This window comes from Melampsora larici-populina (genome assembly GCF_000204055.1).
Source record: "Melampsora larici-populina 98AG31 unplaced genomic scaffold MELLAscaffold_33, whole genome shotgun sequence".
In the NCBI taxonomy this organism is placed as follows: domain Eukaryota; kingdom Fungi; phylum Basidiomycota; class Pucciniomycetes; order Pucciniales; family Melampsoraceae; genus Melampsora; species Melampsora laricis-populina.
The window spans coordinates 538,977-559,510 of record NW_006768797.1 but is presented as its reverse complement, the minus strand read 5'-3'; the positions used below and the strand labels follow the sequence as shown (position 1 = coordinate 559,510).

Here is a 20,534-nt window from a genome sequence, read left to right as displayed (position 1 = left end):
GAAGTCGTTGAACGCGTTGAATAACGCAGGTCTTCCACATTGTAATCAGATATCACCTTATATTAAATTTAAATACATATTGTAAAGATAAAACATCTAAAAAAAGCTATGTACTCCTTTGGGAGCTGTTTCGTTGACAGACTGAGGCATACTGTCGAATCGTGGTGCTTGAGAGTACGCCAAGTTGCCTTTCTTTCAAGTCCAACCTTAACGGACATGATAAATTCCGTGAAGAATTCTTTCCGAATATTCAGGTATGTATGAAAGAGCCATGAAAGATATTTGGCAGGGAAAAAGTTCCACGTGGAAGTAGAGCTTGCAGTTGACCTCCCAATTCAATCTCATTCAACTCAAGACAATCAACAAAAAACACAAAACCCTGTTACCTTTTAGACATCAAATCCAAAAAACAAATACCACCAAAAAGATTGATTTCAACTTTTTCAAAACTCTTTAAAGAAAAAAAACCATAAACCCAATAAATGGTTGATAAACAAACAATGATACACTAGTTACAACATTTCTATTGATGTGGGTGAGGTGGAAGATGAGGTTGATTTGAAGGAGGAAAAAAACGAGGATTATAATGTATACCATTCACTGAAGGTTGTTGAATGGGCAACGAATCTGGATTGAATGAACGTTGTTGTTGTTGCGGCTGCTGCTGAAACTGAGCGCTTCCCATGGATAGTGGACTTGGAGTATATGGAGGGTAGTAAGAAGATTGAGTAGGTTGATATCCATTGATGGCAAATCCATTAGGAGACATCGTAGGAAACCCTGTTTGACCTGTGTATCCCTGTTGCTGTGGCTGAGAAGGAAAGGTAGGATATGTTTGGCATGTTGGTATTCTTGACATGTTAGGAAGTGATGGTGCGAATCCATATGAAGGGGTATTGTGACTCGCAGTGCCTGAAGAGTTGGCCAAGTTATAGTTGTAAGGATTATAAACAGGAGGGTTAGGATTATAACCACCAAAACCACCAAAGGCCTGAGGGACGTATTGTGGAACTGCATGGGTGGGATTTGCAGGAAGAGGGTGTATAAAAGGAGTGAAGGATGTGCTAGGGAGAGTCGATGAAGAGCTCGGGTTAGACCAGTTAGTTGGTGTTGAGCTCGGTATAACATCAGCTCTTGAGGGTGAAGGAAATTGGGAGTTCGAAGGGCCACTGTTATGAGGTGGTTTTGAATGGGTATCGCGCTGATCTGAAGACGAATTATTCCTTCCACCCTTCATGGAACCTCGACTCCCCCTTGGCTTTCCTCGTGAAGGGCCTTGGGATCTGTTATTCCCTCGAGAATCTGACCCACGTTTGTTGGTTGATCGAGCTGAAGTATTACGGTTCTGGTTGTTGTTGTTGGATGCTGATGCTGAAATGCTCGGTGTTGTCATGTTAAAATCTAAGCCTTTAGGCCTCTCGAGTACCGAGTAATCTGTGTCAGCTCCATCGCCATCTTCATCGTTGTAATTCAACACATCGGATGGTCGCTTATCAAGCATATGTTTACCAGCTGAGATCAACAGATCAGGGTTTGGAAGATAACTTGGCCCCGATTGAACCTTGTTGGCTCCCGGCTTGGTCTGCTGTCTCTTCTCCATAGCGGCTGCCTTCCTAGCATTTCTACAAGACCTAACATATGCAGCTTCCGCTTCATCATCACTAAACTCAATCTCATCTACATTCGTGACTTCTTCGTCATAAAGGTTACTAGCATCGGTCCCTTTGGGTTGCGCTTGGATATGAGAAGTGAATAAAAAGCTGGTTTGAGAGGGAACGAAGTAAACAGGTGTATCGGTCGAAAAACGTTTGTTCTCAGTAGGGTTTTTAGACATCTCTTGCAATTTACTTGGAAGACGAATGCTATAGTGTGGTTCAGTGACAGCGCCGAATGTTTCAAAGACCTACAAAAAATATATATCAGCTCATGTGGCATCTCCACGCATTGGTAGGGAACAAATCGAAGTCACAGTTACTCACTTTACCTATCAAAGTGCCATCCTTCCAACATATCATACTACCCTCATCAAGAACGGTTTCATATCCCATATTGATATCTCCTTTGATGACAACAATGTTATCAATCAGAGAGGCAATCACTCCAAAAGATTTGATATCTTTCAAATCGCTTTCAGGTACATTATCGAATGGTAGCTCAATGATTTCAGCTGGAACGTCTTTCAATTCGTGTTCTGTGGTAGGACCAATCTTGATAGCTACGTCCATGTCATTGACATCTGAACCAGAACCAGATTCAGATTCGTCATCTTCTGCCGTTGTTCGGTTCTTAGGTTTCCTTTTGCGGGCTCTTCGACGAGATTTATTACCGGTAGTAGGCTTTGCAGTATCCTTTGTGTCAACTGGATGTGTTGGTGATACTTCCCTGTCAGATGGAGTGAAAGATCAGTTTCGCTTTTCCGCTTCATATTTAGTATGTAATTGAGTCAAGTAAGCTGACACTCACTCTTGATGAGTTGATTCGGAAGCTGCCGCCTGATTTGACACCGCGGGAGTCTTAGTGCTATCAAGATGAGGATCTTGCTCACATGAAACAGCCGAGCCCTCCGGTAGTGTCTGAACCGATGTTGGAGTCGGATTAGTTGAATCAAGAGTCTCAGAAGATATCGGCTCGGAATTGTGGGGTAGAGATTCATTTGTGTTGTCAGGCTTAGAATCCATAGCGCAGCTTTCGTCAATTTCTGCCTTGATAGTTTCCAATAATTTGTTATTCTTAATCCGTTCAGCTTCTTCGTCTCCACTTCCATCCACATCTGATTCATCAGTTTCACTAAATTGGTTTTCTTCTTCATCTTCAACTTTTTCGCCATTGCTAGGACGTAAATGAGATTGAATTTGAACTTCATCCGAATTACTTTCAGTCTCGGTCTCACTACCTGACATCTCATCTCTAGCACGTTGATATCGACTAAGTCGAACTTTGATCCTCAACTCTTCGGTGATTCGACTGAGTTCTGTTTCTCGTCGTTCGTCAATCGTCGTCCCATCTGCATTAGTAAAATCTGACTCTATTATATGTAAGATATCCTGGGGAAGATTTGGAGCAGTAGGTCTATGCGGTGTTTGTGAATCATTTCGATATTGCAGAGGATCGGATCCTATAAAGTGAGGATTTGAGGGATTTGGTACAAAGTTGCGTGCCGGTTGAGTTGACATGGTAGGGTAGGTAGGATATGATGATGATGAGGCGGCTAAATCTGTGACAGCATGTTGAATAGGCTGAAAGGTCGAATCTTGAGATTGACAAGGGTCCTGAGAAGTAGCTTTTCGAATCGCTTCTTCAATTGCTTGATCCAAGCTTTTCAAGTCCTGTCCCTGAGGCAAAGTGATCTGTGAATTCGATTGATTTACTATAACATTCTGTGCTAGCTCAATCTGAGGGGTTTCTCCAGTCACTTCAAGAAGACCATCAGAGTTTGGCTCGGATTTGATGCATTTTTCGTCTTCTGTTTTGACTGTTGATGAATCGATGTTAGTCGTACTTTCATTCGTTTCAGCATTGAGTTCTGAATTAGAAATTTCCATTGATTCCGAGTTGGACTTGATGTCTGTTGATGTGATTGATATATGCGCTTCAACGGTTAAATTAGTTTCAAGAATTGGTTCATTTGAGTTGGGAAGCAAGACGATAGGTTCATTCTGAGGCTTAACAGAGAAGTAAAAGTCAAATTAGTGATTGATATTTTAATGAGATGCTGATGATGATGATGAAAAGCGAACTTACTGATTGATCCATAATGTCCAATTGCTGAGCTGATGGGTTGGATAGTACTGTCACAACTGAACTTCTTTCACATGTTGTTTGGTTGTTTTAATAAATTCGAATTTCATCAAACTGTAATCGATTCTTGGCCGAGATGTGGTCAATCTCAGCTGTAAACTTGGTGTTTCTCTCTGTCACACTCGTGTTACGCATACGAAAGGCTACATAGGTTTTGCCATGACATCTCTTCATTTAGTTCATTTACAGTCGTTTTCAAAAAGCTTGCCGAAATTTGCCCGCAAAACTCGAGCGATCTGGCGGTGAATTAGCGGCAAGCTTTTTGAAAACGACTGTACAAACGTCCTACTCACACAAGAACTCACCCGCCCATCCTTTCTTTCTCAAGCGCTTCATTTCCCTCCCTAAAGAACGTTGGCGTTGATCCAAATCTTACAGTGTCATTTCCTACTCCGCAACAAGCCGTCGTGATGTGATCAAATTTATTTACTCGCAGTTGCAACATCAATGAACTTGTGCTACGGATTTGTATCGTGGCAATCCATCACGACGTTCTTATAAGGTTGACAGCATCTTCATTCGTACCCATGACGGTCGGATTTGACGTTCTTTTGGACGTGGGTCTTCACTTTTGCGCAGTTTGACTTTGTTTTTCTGATGAGCTTCAAGTTCCCTCTTTTACTTAAAAGATCAAGCGTTTGGCGACTTTGAATCGAGCATAATTGTACCACCTTTTCTGTTACAAACATTCGATTTCAAGAGAAAGTCAACTCTTTTCGCCTTTAATATGTTGGGTTGTCTTCTTCCGGCTCTAAGTCTCTTTTCCTGCCTTGTTCTAGCTAAGACACAAGACAATGATACCCATTCCATTCCAACCAATTTAAATCAATCTTCAAACTTGCCAGCTAGTTATCAACTTTTAGTAGGAGGTCAACCTGGTCCATTTTATACCTTTAACTACGATGTCTCTCAGAAGGTGATCACAAATTCGAGCATGACTGTCGATTTGGGCACAGGACCGTCTTGGGTAGAATTTGATCAAACCAAAAAATTCATGTTCAGGTGCGTGATAAATGTTCCAGTCACTTCAGCTCCCTCAACAAATATAATCTCATGAATTGGTTTTGCGTGCTATAGTTCTGATGCAACTAAAACCTTCAACGACGTGAATAACACGGGTGGGGTATTCTCGTCTGCCATCGACAAAGATGGAAAGATTACAGTGATATCCTCCTCGGCTACCGCCATTCAACCTGTCCGAGTAGCAGTTGACAAAGAAGCTCTTAACCTCATCGTTGGTACCTAGTGAGTCTCATTTGATGTTCTGCTTTAATATCCTCCTCTCATGCAACAGTACTGACGCTTGAGTAATCTTCACAGTCTTGGTGCCACAGTCGAAAGGTTTACAATTGATCCAGAAACTCGTGCATTATCAGAAGAACCTGCGCAAAAAATCCTTTGCGTAGGTCAGAGTATCAACCCTAAACGTCAAACTAAGGCATATATCCATGATGTTCAATATACGCCAGATTATACTCAAGTTGTAGCTGTAGATTTAGGAAGTGATTTGATTCGTAAATTTCAAGTCGGTAAAGATGGAAACTTGACAAAGATTCAATCTGTGAATGTGCCTCCTGGGTGTGAGTACGAATCAAGTTCCAATCTATCAGTCTATCACACATACACTCAAGAGCCATACTCACTAAATTGTCTTCTTTGAATCATAGGCGGACCCAGACACTTGGCCTGGGGGCCCAGGGCCGACGGGAAGTTGGACGCCTATGTAATCTGCTCCTTGACACGTGTATTACTCACTTTCGAAGTCGATATTGCCAGTGGTCACAACTTTACCTTGAAGGGAACACCATTATCAACAGAACCCGCTGCACCGTTGAATAGCACAACATTAGAAGGGTCCGAGATACTATTATCACCCGATGGTCGATTTGTAGTCACCTCTACTACTCAAACTTCTCGCGATGAAGCTGATCTACCTGATAATTTACTCGTCTCTTTCGCACGAGATCTAAATACCGGACTTCTTGACTCTAATCCGATCCGAATTCCTACAGGTGGAAGAGTACCTCGACAATTTGCATTTGATCCTACTGGTCAACTGATTGCTGTGGCTCAACAAGGAGCAGAAAATGTGGTAGTGTTTGAGCGTGATGTAAAAAGTGGAGAAGCTAAGATGGTAACACAAGTTCCTGCAGAAAAAGCTTCTTTTGCGATGTGGCGAAGCGTAGAAAATTAAGTTGAGAAAATAAACGGGTTACATCATAGGTCAAACTACAAGAAGATCTTGTGGGGATGTAACCACGGATTTGTCTGGACACTGATGATCGTACTTTCACCTCGATTCAAAATTGGCTATATTAGCTTACAATTATCTCTGATGATATTTATTTATTTCTCTTTTTACTTCTTTGTTATTGTACCTGGCTTTCTGTTGTGTCTTGATCGTCTTTGCTATTGACATATGCCATGACATCTTACTCGCACGATGTCTTACCCATCCTTTTTTATCTCAACTCTATGCAGCAGTAGTACCCACTGTCTACGGAAGAGTAGCAGAGCTTGCGCGAAGCGTAGAGGATACCCAAAAGTGGATTTCTGATCAACACTGCTTCCAAACAGACCTATCCCATTGGAAAGCAAGAGAGCATCCATATGTGTTACCTGTGCTGGTTGAAGTATCAAATGTTTGAGCCAACACCGTTTGAGTCAATATGGTGAAGGATAAACCAAGCACACATTGACGCTTGGATAAAAGTATGATACTGGAAGAGAAAAGCATCACCTGATTGACATAGCGATAAGATGCGATTGTAAGACTCCATGACTCACCTTGATGCTTGTGATCCCGATTGCAAATCAGTAGGAGATTATTTTTGACCCACATGAAGTACCCCGCACAACACGATGGGCTCAGGTTTAGATGACATCAGATATACAGATACGTGATACTTACTCGATAGACCTTCGAAACTTGTTGGTTGAGGCGCATTAGACGTGGCTTGTGTGGAGCAGAAAAGAAGCAGCCCTAGGCAGCCTCACCTGAAAATCGTGCCGTAACATAGACAACCATTGGCCTTCGAGCCAATTCTGAGGGTCGCGTTATCCCAAAAGAGGGGTCTCTTGATCAAATACCTTTCTCACAGCTGAGTGGAAAAGTCTTTACAACTATATTTATCTAGCGATCAACACCTTCAACTCGCTCGTGTTTTCAACTTCGATTTCCACTCTTTCTTGACTGACATTTTCGTTTTCGCTTGCGATCTTTTTTTTGATTTTAAATTAGTGCAGCGCATCTTCTACTTCAACTCTTTACTTTACAAACAAGATGTTAGGTCAACTTCTTCCGGCTCTAAGTCTCTTTTCTTGTCTTGTGATAGCAAAAACAAAAGACAGTGATAGTCATTCTATTCCAGCGAATCCCAATCAACCTTTAAGTTTACCACCTCATTATCAACTCTTGGTAGGAGGCCAACCTGGTCCATTTTATACCTTCAATTATGATGTCTCTCAGAAGGTGATCACAAACTCAAGTATGAGTGTTGAATTGGGTACAGGACCGTCTTGGGTTGAATTCGATCAAACTAAACAATTCATGTTCAGGTAGGTGATAGATGTTCCAGATAGCTTCTTCAGTCGTCAATATGATCTAAGTGATTTTTTCTGGTGCTCAGTTCGGACGCAACTCACACATATAATAATTTGACTAACGCGGGTGGAGTTTTCTCGTCTAAGATCGACAAGGATGGAAAGGTCACAGTTATATCATCCTCTGCTACTGGTTCCCAACCTGTTCGAGTAGCGGTCGATAAAGAAGCTCGTAACCTGATCGTTGGCACTTAGTGAGTCCCGTGTGATGTCAGGCTCTGGTGTTTTCTTACCATGTATCACGCTGACCTTTGATTGACCTACCTAGCATTGGCGCCACAGTCGAGAGATTCACGATTGATCCAAAGACTCGAGAACTATCCAAAAAACCTGCTGAAAAGATGGTTTTCACAGGTCGAAGTGTTAATCCTATCCGTCAAACTGCTTCCTTCATTCACGATGTTCAATATACACCAGATTATACTCAAGTGGTGGCTATAGATTTGGGAACTGATATGATTCGTAAATTTCAAGTCGGAAAGGATGGTGAACTGACAAAGATGGCTCCTGTCACACTTCCTCCTGGATGTAAGTGCAAAACATTCATGATCCCACTCCACAGTTTTATTCTTACTAAAAATCACTCTCTTTGAATCATAGGTGGACCCAGACACTTGACCTGGGCACCCAGAGCCGACGGCGCAAAGTTGGATGCTTATGTTATCTGCTCCTTGACACGCGTTTTGCTCACTTTTGAAGTTGATATCGCTAGTAATCACAAATTCACTTTGAAAGGTAAACCACTCTCAACAGAACCTACTCATCCACTTAACCGTACCACACTAGAAGGATCCGAAATACTAGTATCACCAGATGGTCGATTTGTGGTCACCTCCACAACCCAGACTTCTGCCGATCCAGCCTTTCTACCGGATAATCTATTAGTCTCCTTTCCAAGGGATTTGAAAACTGGTATACTTGGATCAACCCCAATTCGAACACCTACCGGTGGAAGAGTACCTCGACAGTTTGCATTTGATCCAACTGGTCAACTCATCGCTGTAGCTCAACAAGGCGCAGAAAATGTTTTGGTGCTTCAGCGTGATGTAGAAACTAGTGAAGCTAAGATAGTCACACAAGCTCCGGCAGAGCGAGCTTCTTTTGCAGTATGGCGAACTTTAGAAAAATAAATTTTGATTCACATATTCTAGTTGAATGCGATGTAAGATAGATTTGAAGTACACCATGAGATTTGACTGGAGTAAACACAGCTACATAGCAAAAGATTATCGTGTTACGTATTCCACCTATAATCTTGCTAAATATGCACAATCTTATTCGAAGACACCCCATACGTCTTCTAAACCTTTGATTGAACTTCTTCCAGCTTGAGAAGTCCGAGTAAAGATAAGGCTCGTGAGTTTTTATGTTCATTCAAAGATTTGATTTCAAAGGATTGCGCCTGGACTCTGGACGTCAGGAAAAGGCATTTCATTCAGTCCTGGCCGTGAACGTCAGGTGACATCAGTATTCGTTATATGCATCGGAAGCTAGAGTATGCCTATATCGCGAAACTATGCCCTCGAGCTGAGACAGTCTGGAATTGCAATCGAGCTTCATGGACACTTCCTGAATGAAGAGTCAAGACTATCCTATTACCAACCAACTAAGCTTTCAATATCAAACATCTCGATTCAAAAGAAACCGACTTAAGAAACTAAAGATTAATCAAATCCTGGAAATCGAACTTGACTAACGAAAAAATGACACCTGAACTCAAATCAGAGTCTTCAGGATTTCTTATTCAACAAGAAGATTATAATCACCAATCAGAATCTCATCAAGACTCTAATAAAGCTACGAACCAAGAACCCAAGAATTCTTCCAAAGATCATGAAATCAAAAGCCTAGGCTGTAAGTCATCAATCAATCAACCAATCATCTTGATCTCAAAGGTCATCATTGTACACTAATGATTCAATTTGTTTAGGTAATAGTAATGAAGAAGAACTTTACCTTCCATTCTCAACATTCTTGGCTCGTAGAATAATCAAACCAGAAAGCTCAGCTCCAAAGAAACCTATTTTACAAAAACTAATCAGGTCAGCATCATTTCCAAGTTTAATTCATGAAATCCTTCCAACAAAATCACACAAAATTAATTTAAATTATTATTCTGTCCAATAATTGTAGATCGATATCACATTTGATTATCAAGAAATTAGCTAGATTAGAAGATATCTTTATACGATCTAAACTTTATCGACTATTTCAAAAACTTATACCATCCTTCTTTTCAAACTCATCTCTTTATCCTTTCTTAATCAGTTTAATTATTTCAGGATTTCAAATTCGTAAGTTTTGGATTTGGCAACGAAAAAGTTTAATTCAAGTTCTTATTACCATCGGACCACTTTTAAGTACATTTAATACACTTACAAGACTACAACAACAACAACATTCGCCACATTCTACTACGACTGAAAATAGTGAAATCACACGTTGGTTATCTTTTTGGATTATCTATAGTTTAATCAATACATTAGAAAGTATAAAAGTATGGTCAAAACCTCAATCGATTCTACAAACAAATCAACAAAAATCAAAATACCCAACAAGTTCATCACTATCTAAATTAATCACTCAACACGTTCAATCAATCTGGATTCAATCAAGTCGAGTTTTATACGATATGATTTCAAAATCTTTTAATTTCAATCAAACCTCAAACCGAATCCGATTTCCTGAACCTAAACCTCATTCTTATCCAACTGATTCTCATGATCTTTATCATACAGTTCCTTTTCTTCATGAAAAACTTTTAGGAAAGAATAGTATGAGTTATTTGATCATCAAAGTGATCTTTCTTAAATGGTGTTCAAGTCATTCAACTCGAGGTTCTGAACAAATCTGGCACAACTTCTTTTCTCCTCTCTTTTCACTTCTTAATCCAACTTCTTTACCTAATCCTGATCCTGAACCAAACCGAGAAATCGAAATCATAGTAGTTAGCAAACTTACAGATTTGGAAGTAGATCTTACTTCAATTAATGTTCCGGCTACAGATCTAAGTCAAGATATTCCAGAATCAAATCGTATCACTGATTCACAACATACACTTCGTAGAATTAGATCTGATCCAATCCCATCTTCAATTTGTTCAGAGCCTGAACTTTCGATCAAAACTGATGAATTAACTGATTCGTCATCTAGGATTAGTATCATTAAAAAACCACTCTTCACACATGAGTTTCGTACTCCTGAAAACGCTTGGGATTCTTTAAGCTTTGTGGCTTAAAAGATTTCAATGATAACTTTTAGTCATACCCAACTTTCTGATGATCATGGTTTTTGATACAGATCTAAAGAAAAGCAATCGAATTTTTTACTCTTTGGCTATTGGTTTTGATTTTGTAATTGTAAATTTTTAACATTATATTCATTTTGATTTTTTTGAGATGTTTGGTTTGGTTGTTTGGTTTTGTAATGATATCTTCAAATCTAAAGATCTGTTCACAATCTACTCTACCAATCCCATGAGGAGCTAAATTGAATGCATATCAAACTATTGCCTCATCAGATCCCTAATTTCATCAGTCAGTAAATATCTTACTGAGATCAACTCATTATTGATTATTTGAGACAATCAAATCACCAAAAGGTTCTCAATCAATGATTGCTATACATATCATGATATGAATGTGAATTTGATTTAGAGGAAGACCATGATAATTAAGATGATCTGTAAGAATTGAAAAAACGTTCCATACAACGGAGTGAAGTTTGCTTTGGAAAGAGTTTGAATACAACAGAGGTCAAGAAGTTGATGACAAGTGAGATGAATTGGGGTGATTAGGAAAAATGAAATTTAAACTTGTGAGTAAAAGTAGAATTTGGTCTGTTAGATCAATGAGTAAATAAACGTTCGAATGATAATACTTGCAATATAGCAAAGTGAAAACTTAGAAGGATTGGTTGAAGGAGACTACAATGGACTATTGAGCAGATACGTCCTAATCAAATCAATCTGATCAATCTTCTTCAAGGCTTTGATGATTTGTGACGATCAAGTAAACCAGGATACAGAAATCAGGATCAGAGCTAAGAAAATGATCTCAAAACAAGAACAAGATTCAGTCAAACACTTACGTGATCTTGATCAGATTCAACCAAATTCTCACTTGGACCAGGGGATGAAGTGATGGTGAATTTGAAGAAAGAAGATGGACCTTGATCTGGAGTGAGTGAATGGTTTTGTCTCGAGTGATCCTCATCAAGGACTGAGCTCATTGACTCATCATTCTCACTTGAATGAAATTTAGATAACCTCTCTGTATCACTTTGGAGTAAAAAGATAAGAGCTCCATGTGATCTACGTAAGATAGAGCTTGACTGGATCTGTTTTGATTGAGGATCAATAATTTCAGTATTTGATCAAGAACGCCATTGAGAAAAATATGGTCCAGAGATCTCAAGTCCACTTACAAAAGGCTGGTAAACAGAGCATAATAACTGTAAATCATACCTCAAACTTGCGCATTCTCTTGCACCTGGCTCTGATGTAAGACAATAGACTGCTAATGCAATCCCAGCGCTGAGCGCAAAAAACTGAAAGGGAACTAGAAACCGTAAATCAAAGAGAAGAACTCAGTTTCCGGAATGCTGGTAACTATTCCCTTGCTATTTAATGGGTTCAAGGGGTGATGAACTTACCGCGTTTTAGTGAGAAGAAGTCTCTTCGCTTTTGTATCTCAAGCAGAAAACCTAATAAGAGATTTATCAGGTGATGATCGAAACAAAAAACTTTTCATCTTCAAAATCGCTCACGACCATAATAAAGGATCCTTTTTCTATGCAACTCTACATCAGCCAAGGTGACACCTTCTCTTGGAGAAATAAATGATCGATGTAAACGAATTTGAGCACCAGCCAAAACAGCATAAGTGCTCAATCTATCAATATCAAACATTGGGTTATCTGTTGAAGGAGGAGAGATGGAAGATGTATCGGATTCATAACGTGTTCTAAACCAACTAGGAAAGTTGGCTTCGACCTTTTCTAGTTCTTTATCTAAGCTCATGATGGTTTCATGCTTTGGAGGGTTGTCCAGATCACTGTACGAAAACAAAAGTCAAGATCAGTAAACAAAAAGAAAGAAAGATGATGAAGTTGATAATGATGGTAAGATCACCTAAAACTAATACTAATAAGCTGCCAAACACAACCAACTTGATATCTAGCAATCACACCACTCATGATAGTCTGTTGATCTCCATTACCAACATATTGACCATCTTGATCATAATCTTCATCTGATGCATTCTGTGGTTCTTTAAATTTAAAATCAAATGGAGATTGTAAACCCCAACGTTTACAAAACAATCCTCCCATTTTAAATTCTTGTGCTAAGATTGACATCATTAATCTTCTACGCATATCTTTTTCAAGAAAACTACTATTCTGAAGTTCAGGAATATCATCGGGGTCAACATCCTGAATTGAAAAAAAGCAAACAAGAAGAGTAGATTGGTTAAGTTGAATTTCTAAAATCTTCCTTGATCGGATTGAAATCTTACCAGTTGGAGTCGTTTCGCAAGATTTATAGTCGTGGTGGTGAAATCAATGGCTAAGCCAACAGATTCTCCATTCTAGATCATCAATCAATTTCGAGGAAAAATCTGTGAGCTCTTTGCTTCTCTGATATGAAGGATTGAAATTTGAATTACCGAGATATATCTGTTGAAGAAATTGCAATGAATAAGCTCAAGGATGATACTTTAGATTAGGTCAACTCAGAGTAAGTCTCACTACCACTCACAGAGGGAATTTCGATAGTATAGCCATTGCACGCAAAGCGTCTATGGTTGGCCGTTTAGTGTAGTCTATCAAGAAGACAGGAAAGGAGAATTTCAAATGAAAGCCAGGTCAGTCACTGTCTCAATAAAGTTTGTCCGATCATGTAGAGTGATGATGATGATTTACCACCGAGTATCAAGGCGCTTGTAGCGCATTGTAGCCACATCCTAGCGACTTGCTGTTGAGAAGCTTCGCCAATTGGTAAGTGGCTTTCTTGACACTTTTCCTTATTGATCTCATCACTATAAAGGCCTAAAGCGCAAGTCGCGAAAAGGATCGCTAACCAATGAAGGGCTTTGTAACCATTGATTGAGTTTACGATCTTCTCGATGGGATTCGAGCTTTTGACGATTCGTTCATTTACTTCATTCCAAAATGTCGGCCGATGAAGAATCCGATGAAGCCAGGCACATGTCCTTTCGTAGCTTTCGAGACATTGAGCTACTTGGATTGATGTGGGAATCTTATTTAACAGGGTGGGTATATCAGCCGGTCCATAACCAAGTCCCAGAAGACCGATACCAGTGGCCTGCGGTTCGCTAGCTTCAAAGAGACTGTCTGGAGGATTTTTAGATACGATTCTATCTACCTATTACTTGTTCCAGGCCAGAAACATGATTCAAATCAGTATATCGTCTTCTATGGGTTGATGTCGCTTAATAAGTGGTGATGCAGAAGTATCACTCCATGAACTCATTCCGAAACTTAGATCCAGGGCTGTGCAGGCATGAAGATGGGTTTGGAAATGATGCAGGGTCAAAAGCAAACTACGAACATTGGTTAAGAAAGATTCACAAAATGGACCATCAGGTAGTGGCTTTAGAGGTGCATGCTGCAAGTGTTCCAGCTTAGGCACAGCATGACTTATGGCGAATTCGCTCAAATGAGTCGCAAGATTTTCAACTTGGAAGATCGATGGTTTAGTAGTTGGAGAAGAAGTACTACTACCATGACCGATAACTTTTGTCAATCGATCAATCCGAATCTCTAAGGCCAGTTTCTCATTCAAAAGACGTCTTTGTAAAATTGCCGAATTCGATAAAGTTCTTGCTTTACCGTTGGATTCACTCGATCGAGTTTGACTTCTTGAAATGCCTGATGTTGATAAAAAAAACTGAGTCAATCAACACTTTTAAAATCCCTCTCACCCAAGATTATCATCTTGACACTTACGATCAGGAGGATCCGAAGAGCTTCTTCCACTCCGCTCAGCTTGACTCTGACTCTGAGGATATAAGACCAAATCAGATTCTTGACTTTTACTTCTCACAATTGGAGTAGAGCAATGATGTGTTAGACTCTGAGAAATTAAGTCGGAAACCATAGTTTGAATGTAAGTAATCAAAAGAATCACTTGAAAAAGAAGAAGAAGATGAAGGAAGGATTGATGATAAAAAGATCTCTACTATCTAGGGCTATTAGGATGTTATGATGGTAATTTCAAGAATTCTTAAAAACCATTTACGTATTTAAGTAACTCACTCTGATCAGTGTCTTCCATGATTCTGAAGTAATCAAGGCTGATTGATGATGTAGGTAAGTGGTATTAGATTTAGTTGGAATCTCATGATAAATTAAAAATCAAGTCTGATGATACGTATTTTGAATGCTGTGTGTGATTCTGAAGCTGAGTTGATTGGTGCTGTACAATACACAGTCTAACTGCTGTGTTCATGGCTGTGTTCTATAGAGGATCTGAGCCGCGGCAGTTACAAAAACCCAAATCCAAGTCTATGTGTTGATGTTGATCCGGTTTTTGACTTTCATCCTTGATTATCTGATCAAATCGATCGATAACTCAACTAAAAACTTGAATCACACTCTCACCATACGACTCTCCACAGGTTATCAGAGACTATATACAATGTATCGGTTTTAAATCTTTATCAAACATTGTGGAACCCATATACATATTCCAGTTGACAAACTTCATCTATCAAGATTCAACAGAGCTGAACTTTTCTAATCGATCAAACAAATATACAACCCCGCTTTTCATAAACAAGGAGAATTCAGAAATTTCAAGACATTATCTCTACACAGCTCAAACTCTCTATAGTTTCACTATGCATCTCCCTTTCATATTTATTGAAATCGATATATGCATTTGAAAGGAAACATTCTCGATTGTTGCTGTATCGGATTTCAGGCCTAAAGTTTTATCTCTCCGTCTTGAGGACATTGATTCTGATTACCTCTGAGAAATACAACTGAGAAGGTGCATTCACAAAGATGAAGCACATTGAAATATTGAGTTTATTTAAGAACATGGTGATCAAATCAATTGAATCATCTAAAACTGAATGATAAGACTCTGGGTTTCTCCAATCACTATCAACTTCTGATGCTGATTATGATACCAAGAACCAATTATGATAATAATTCACTTCTAGAGAGTTGCCCTCAAATATGATGTAGATTATCAATTACAATTAAATAAAGTTAAAGAAGAAAAATGTAAATTTTAAGAATAAGAAATATGTAATACACAGTACTACCTATGCAATTTTTTTTTGAGAGAAAAAAGGAAAATTGAAACAAATCCGAAAAAAAAGAGATAAGCTTAATAATAATAAAAGATCAATACAATTAGAAAACAAAATTAATTGAAATGAAAAATGTAAGATTTAAAAATGATAATGATGAGCTGATGATTATATATACTCATAAGATTCGATTCATGCAGGTGAATAACAGGATTTAGGACTCAGAGCCGTCTCATTTGTTAATTCATCTTCCTCTTCATTAAAGTTTTGAGGTAATGCATCAGGTTCTTTTGGAAAACTAACGGGTGGTGTGAAAGCTCTTAAACATGAAATCTAATTTGGGATTTCTTGAAAAATCAGTACAAACTGAACTCAAAGTCTTTTAAGGAAATGGAATTCAAAACTTACAATTCCTAATACAAGAGCTGCTGGATGCCAACTACATGCACACCACCTAACACTGAGAATGATAAAATCGTTGGGTGACATCTTATTTGGAACTTGAAATGCATTAGTGGCTGAATTTAAAAAAACCAGATCAAGAAATGTTAAACAGATTTGATGTTGATGTTTTTGTTTTGATCATCAAAAATATAAAAAACAAAACTCACCAATACCTAAACAAAATGCAGTATAACCTGATGCAATCAATAATACAATAAACACATGCCATTTAATATTTGCCATCGAACGACCAAGTGTATAGAATTGTTTAGTAAGTATATAATTATCTTTTGCAGACCAATCATTTTCATTATTAAAAGTAGGAATTTGCCAAAGCATAGTGATATCAGTTGAAGATTCTCTTAGGAATGGTAACCATTGAGATCTCCAAGTTTCTTTCATCTTATTGGATTTTTCTTCTTCAAAACTTTTCTTTCCACTTAATGGAATCGTTGAAGCAGTTTCTGAAAATGGGATTGGTAATTGAGATCTACGCATCTCTCGATCTAAATTGATTAATTGATGTCGATGTAAAAAACATTCTTCTATGACTGTCTTTTGTTTAACTAATGCTAATAAAGTAGTAATCGATGCCCAAACAAATACACTTGTGTGTATTAATATTAAAAGAGTGATTAGACCAGCGTAGAATCGAAACCGATTGAGAAGGATATCACGAGTGTCTTCTATCGTTCGTAAGTGAGAAAGAGTAGCGTTCACTAGAGTTTCTTCAGGTCCTGAACCTGAATCATACCTGAATAAGATCTCTTCAACTAATTGATCGAGAGCTTCGAGTTGTCGATAACCCGTTGAAGTCAATACATAAGAAGTCAAAGCCCATGGAAGTGCAACACCAATTTCCACAAAGCAACCCAAAATAAAGATCGTATTGAAGACGATCGGTTTACAACCCTTGGAATGTTGAGAACGAGTTTGAGTAGAATTCTTGGTGAATCGGGATGTATTGAAATTGAGAAGTGAAGGAGGTAAATTATAAACTGCTCCCCAAGCTGTGATCCAACCAAGTAAAAACATTCCAGCTTATAAGATAGAACCAACAGAATCGTCAATGTTTTGTTTGTTCCAATGAATTGATACATCAAGATTTGATTTTTTTTTTACAAAGACTCACTTTCTGAGATGATCCTAAGAGCCTCTGCCCTCGCAGGATTTCCTTTTCTTGTAAGATCGTGTTCCAATGAAGCTATCCAAAGCAAACTAACTAAAAAAGGATTATAAAAAATGTCAAGAATCTGTCTATGACGGCACATGACTAATTACTGTGGAATTATATATGAGAGGAATTAAAACTGACGTATAGAAGAACTCATTACCAAGATAGGTACAGTGATTGCAGAGTGAGGAGAAAGATAACCATTACGAGATTGTTGAGGCAAAAGTGACTTGGTTTTCCACCTTTTAATGATTCCAATCGTATAAAGTAAACAAGTGAGTGGTGCAAGAGATCCCATGGCCCATAAAATATTGACCGTGTCTCTATCGATTTGAACTTCTGCACCCTTGGTGATTGCTTGTCTCAAGTCCATCCATTCCTGTGGTGAACTTGGTGACATCATCTTGCTTATCGATTTTCGATTTGAACCAGGGTAGGGAGAGGGGAAGAAAGGTTGAAGTGAAATCGAGATTCCAATCAAGGGATCAAGGTTGTCTTTTAAGACGAAACGAAAAAAATCCTACAACAAGCAGGATACATATATGTTAGCTCCCCTCGTCAGGATGTACGATTTGTCGATCAATCTGGCCTTGACATACTCGCCAACAAGATAAGAATCAAATAAGCTATAGTGCCAATTCTGATGGTCTAATTTAATCTGATATATAGAATTTTTTCTTTGTAGGTTGATTGTATAAAGTTAAAAGTAAGTAAAATCAAAGATTCATCTTCAACATCAAGTTGAAGGATTGATTGATCATCCGAAAAAGAAAGACGTACATCCAAAACCAAACTGATGGTTAATCCTTCAAGTTTTTATTGATTCTATAAGTGGGCACTGATCCTTGATATAATTCAATATAATCTTTATACTTTGGATGAATTCACAACGCCCCCATAACCGTGCATTTGGCAAAGTTGACAAACACAGAATGAGCATCAAGTTGAGCTTTATGAGTCTCTGTAATTCGAAATCCAACATCAATTGTTGTACTCTCTTATCAAACTGAATGAATACCTTGTTCAACTACAACAGTCATCCAACACGAAAATTGTAAAGCTGAATTGATTCTTCTCCGCCTATTGGCGTTCTATGTTTTGTGATCATACTACACACAAATCAGTTGACTGATGAGCTTGATGAAATGACTGGTTTCAAAACACTGGAAAATTGATTATCTCTGACCATTTAGCCATCATTGAACCCACCATAGCCCAATTCGTCTTACTTGGCTGAGGTTTGTAAGGTGGTGGCGTTTAAACGACAACAAAATGTGACGGTGTGACCTCAAACCTCGGATAAGCCTCTGATGGGGATGTATTTGTGTACAAAATTGATTCACCTTAATATGTATGTATTGTACACACATCATACAATCGTTCTTATTCAAAAGACCAAACCGTGACTTGAGTCATCCACCAGAATCAAAGACACAACAAAGAAGAGGTTTAAGGGAGAAATTATTATGAATGAGCAGATGATTTGTAATAGGGCACGACGACATCGCATTGTAAGACCGGGGTAAACTATAATAATTCTTTGTACTTTTCCTGAACTCCAGGATACCATCAACAGATCACATCTAATTCTGCTGGAAACTTAAGCGAAGATTTGACCGAGCTTTCTGAATTTGATAGTTTACTAGGGAGATTTCGAATTGGTCCTTCTATCATGTATCTGAACATCAAATAGAGGTTGACTCGCCTTTCGATAGGTCATTTTGTGATGAATCGTGTAGGATTGTTTTGCAATTGTTTTCCAAGATATAACGAGTAACGGAAGTAAGGTTATCTCATCTCCGTTCATTAGCAGTTCCTGGGGTTTTCACATCCTAGCACGATACCATATGGTAGCTATCTCTATCAACATAAGAATCTTTCCAGTTCAAGGTGTGCAAGTATTAAAAGTGTCTTGGACCTGCATTTTCAATCGATTGAAAGTACAAGGATAGGATTACGACAGAGAACTCATTAATAGATACACGCTGGTGTAGTACATCCCTGAAAGGTTTATAGCACGTTTTAAGATGATACAACATAGTACACTACTTTAAGTACTTTTTAAGCTCGATGATAAGCAGAGACTGAGATCAGTAACCAGCAAAGCTCTTGAAGGAATCCCAACCCAATCCCACATTGTAGACTCCAGTGCTGGCCAATAAGAACCAAGTTCCCACAGTTCCTACAGGTCTTCCCATACCAAGCTAATACCAAATCGTTCAAAAGCCAACCATAATATCAGTCATAAATCCTTTCAAGACATGATTAAAGCGAAGAAGGAAATCAATACTGACCGTATTGTTCAACTTCATACCTAACTCGTTATGAGCGACGCGTAAGGAGAAAAACGCGGCATAAAGCGCATGAACCAAATAAGTAGGAGCTCCATTGATCTATCCGATTTTGGAAAGAGTCATGAAGAAAGAAATGGAGATATGCGAGTCAGTCAATGGTCTTTTGAATTTGAGAAGATGATTCTGAGGGCTGACTTCTGCTAAGATGGTCATGATCAATGAGATGGGCACCTGTTCGGAAAAATTTGCATGTGCTCGAGCTGCGACCTAAAATGAAAAAGAAAGAAGTTTTGTGAGTATGAAGATCAAAAGTGGTTTATCAAGATATAGAATACCTGAAGAGCCTGAACGTCAGTTGGGGAAGCTACTTGATCGTCTGCTTTGTGGGTCCCTTTTACCGCATCAGGTCCAGTTCCTACCCTGTTGATGATGATCATCTTATTGGTCAACTCATTCGATTTTTGAAAAGTTCATAGCGATCAAACTTGGAAGACTGACACTGTTCATAGATTGATGTTTTAGATCATTCACACCATTAGACTTTAGTTGATTGGCTTGTTATTGACATAAATCGCGTTTTTAGATTTACTCACGATACTTAGTTTTTGCTCTGAGGACAGAGACTGATGCACCAAGATAACTGATGAAGCATAGACGTGTTAGTGATAGTATCTTTTGTTTTCATTTAGATTTCAAAAGACAGACTTGAGGAAGTCAACTTACAGATAATAACCAGCAAAGATTGGACTCCAAATCAATGAAGCTGGTGTCAAAATCAAATTAACTGTTGAATAAATCGATGGCATCTTGAATAAAAACTGGCTTATGTGATGAAATGATTTGGCTTATTTGATCGAAAGGCTCTTTTATAAAACTTAATCGAACTTCAATTCGACTCTAAATATGACGTAATCTTTCAAATGATCCGTCTCCGTCATG

The 20,534-nt window shown here is 38.6% G+C and overlaps 8 protein-coding genes across 8 annotated transcripts; 3 read left to right on the top strand and 5 right to left on the bottom strand.

Annotated features, from left to right (window-relative positions):
- Window positions 1–523: 523 nt before the first annotated feature.
- On the bottom strand, window positions 524–3,753 carry MELLADRAFT_108979 (uncharacterized protein; the record flags this gene model as incomplete). Its single annotated transcript, XM_007412826.1, has 4 exons — window positions 524–1,903; window positions 1,980–2,382; window positions 2,464–3,662; window positions 3,742–3,753. 4 exons carry the CDS (start codon window positions 3,751–3,753, stop codon window positions 524–526), a joined length of 2,994 nt encoding a protein of 997 aa, XP_007412888.1.
- A 772-nt stretch (window positions 3,754–4,525) lies between these two features.
- On the top strand, window positions 4,526–5,992 carry MELLADRAFT_65329 (uncharacterized protein; the record flags this gene model as incomplete). Its single annotated transcript, XM_007412897.1, has 4 exons — window positions 4,526–4,800; window positions 4,876–5,043; window positions 5,119–5,378; window positions 5,466–5,992. The coding sequence occupies 4 exons, from the start codon at window positions 4,526–4,528 to the stop codon at window positions 5,990–5,992; spliced, it is 1,230 nt and encodes a 409-aa protein (XP_007412959.1).
- Window positions 5,993–7,081: 1,089 nt separating this feature from the next.
- On the top strand, window positions 7,082–8,531 carry MELLADRAFT_89868 (uncharacterized protein; the record flags this gene model as incomplete). The annotated part of the gene is made up of 4 exons (XM_007412898.1): window positions 7,082–7,356; window positions 7,428–7,595; window positions 7,670–7,929; window positions 8,002–8,531. The coding sequence occupies 4 exons, from the start codon at window positions 7,082–7,084 to the stop codon at window positions 8,529–8,531; spliced, it is 1,233 nt and encodes a 410-aa protein (XP_007412960.1).
- A 573-nt stretch (window positions 8,532–9,104) lies between these two features.
- MELLADRAFT_65327 (uncharacterized protein) lies at window positions 9,105–9,875 on the top strand (the record flags this gene model as incomplete). Its single annotated transcript, XM_007412899.1, has 4 exons — window positions 9,105–9,255; window positions 9,332–9,443; window positions 9,535–9,695; window positions 9,832–9,875. 4 exons carry the CDS (start codon window positions 9,105–9,107, stop codon window positions 9,873–9,875), a joined length of 468 nt encoding a protein of 155 aa, XP_007412961.1.
- Window positions 9,876–11,209: 1,334 nt separating this feature from the next.
- On the bottom strand, window positions 11,210–12,732 carry MELLADRAFT_78483 (uncharacterized protein; the record flags this gene model as incomplete). The annotated part of the gene is made up of 6 exons (XM_007412825.1): window positions 11,210–11,239; window positions 11,491–11,739; window positions 11,827–11,960; window positions 12,055–12,105; window positions 12,169–12,455; window positions 12,533–12,732. The coding sequence occupies 6 exons, from the start codon at window positions 12,730–12,732 to the stop codon at window positions 11,210–11,212; spliced, it is 951 nt and encodes a 316-aa protein (XP_007412887.1).
- A 538-nt stretch (window positions 12,733–13,270) lies between these two features.
- MELLADRAFT_78482 (uncharacterized protein) lies at window positions 13,271–14,667 on the bottom strand (the record flags this gene model as incomplete). The annotated part of the gene is made up of 3 exons (XM_007412824.1): window positions 13,271–13,786; window positions 13,973–14,292; window positions 14,371–14,667. 3 exons carry the CDS (start codon window positions 14,519–14,521, stop codon window positions 13,271–13,273), a joined length of 987 nt encoding a protein of 328 aa, XP_007412886.1.
- Window positions 14,668–15,875: 1,208 nt separating this feature from the next.
- MELLADRAFT_89866 (uncharacterized protein) lies at window positions 15,876–17,704 on the bottom strand (the record flags this gene model as incomplete). The annotated part of the gene is made up of 5 exons (XM_007412823.1): window positions 15,876–16,016; window positions 16,092–16,201; window positions 16,295–17,167; window positions 17,260–17,349; window positions 17,443–17,704. 5 exons carry the CDS (start codon window positions 17,702–17,704, stop codon window positions 15,876–15,878), a joined length of 1,476 nt encoding a protein of 491 aa, XP_007412885.1.
- Window positions 17,705–19,391: 1,687 nt separating this feature from the next.
- MELLADRAFT_108973 (uncharacterized protein) lies at window positions 19,392–20,401 on the bottom strand (the record flags this gene model as incomplete). The annotated part of the gene is made up of 7 exons (XM_007412822.1): window positions 19,392–19,505; window positions 19,596–19,694; window positions 19,791–19,862; window positions 19,931–20,015; window position 20,094; window positions 20,189–20,235; window positions 20,319–20,401. 7 exons carry the CDS (start codon window positions 20,399–20,401, stop codon window positions 19,392–19,394), a joined length of 501 nt encoding a protein of 166 aa, XP_007412884.1.
- Between the last annotated feature and the right edge of the window lie 133 nt (window positions 20,402–20,534).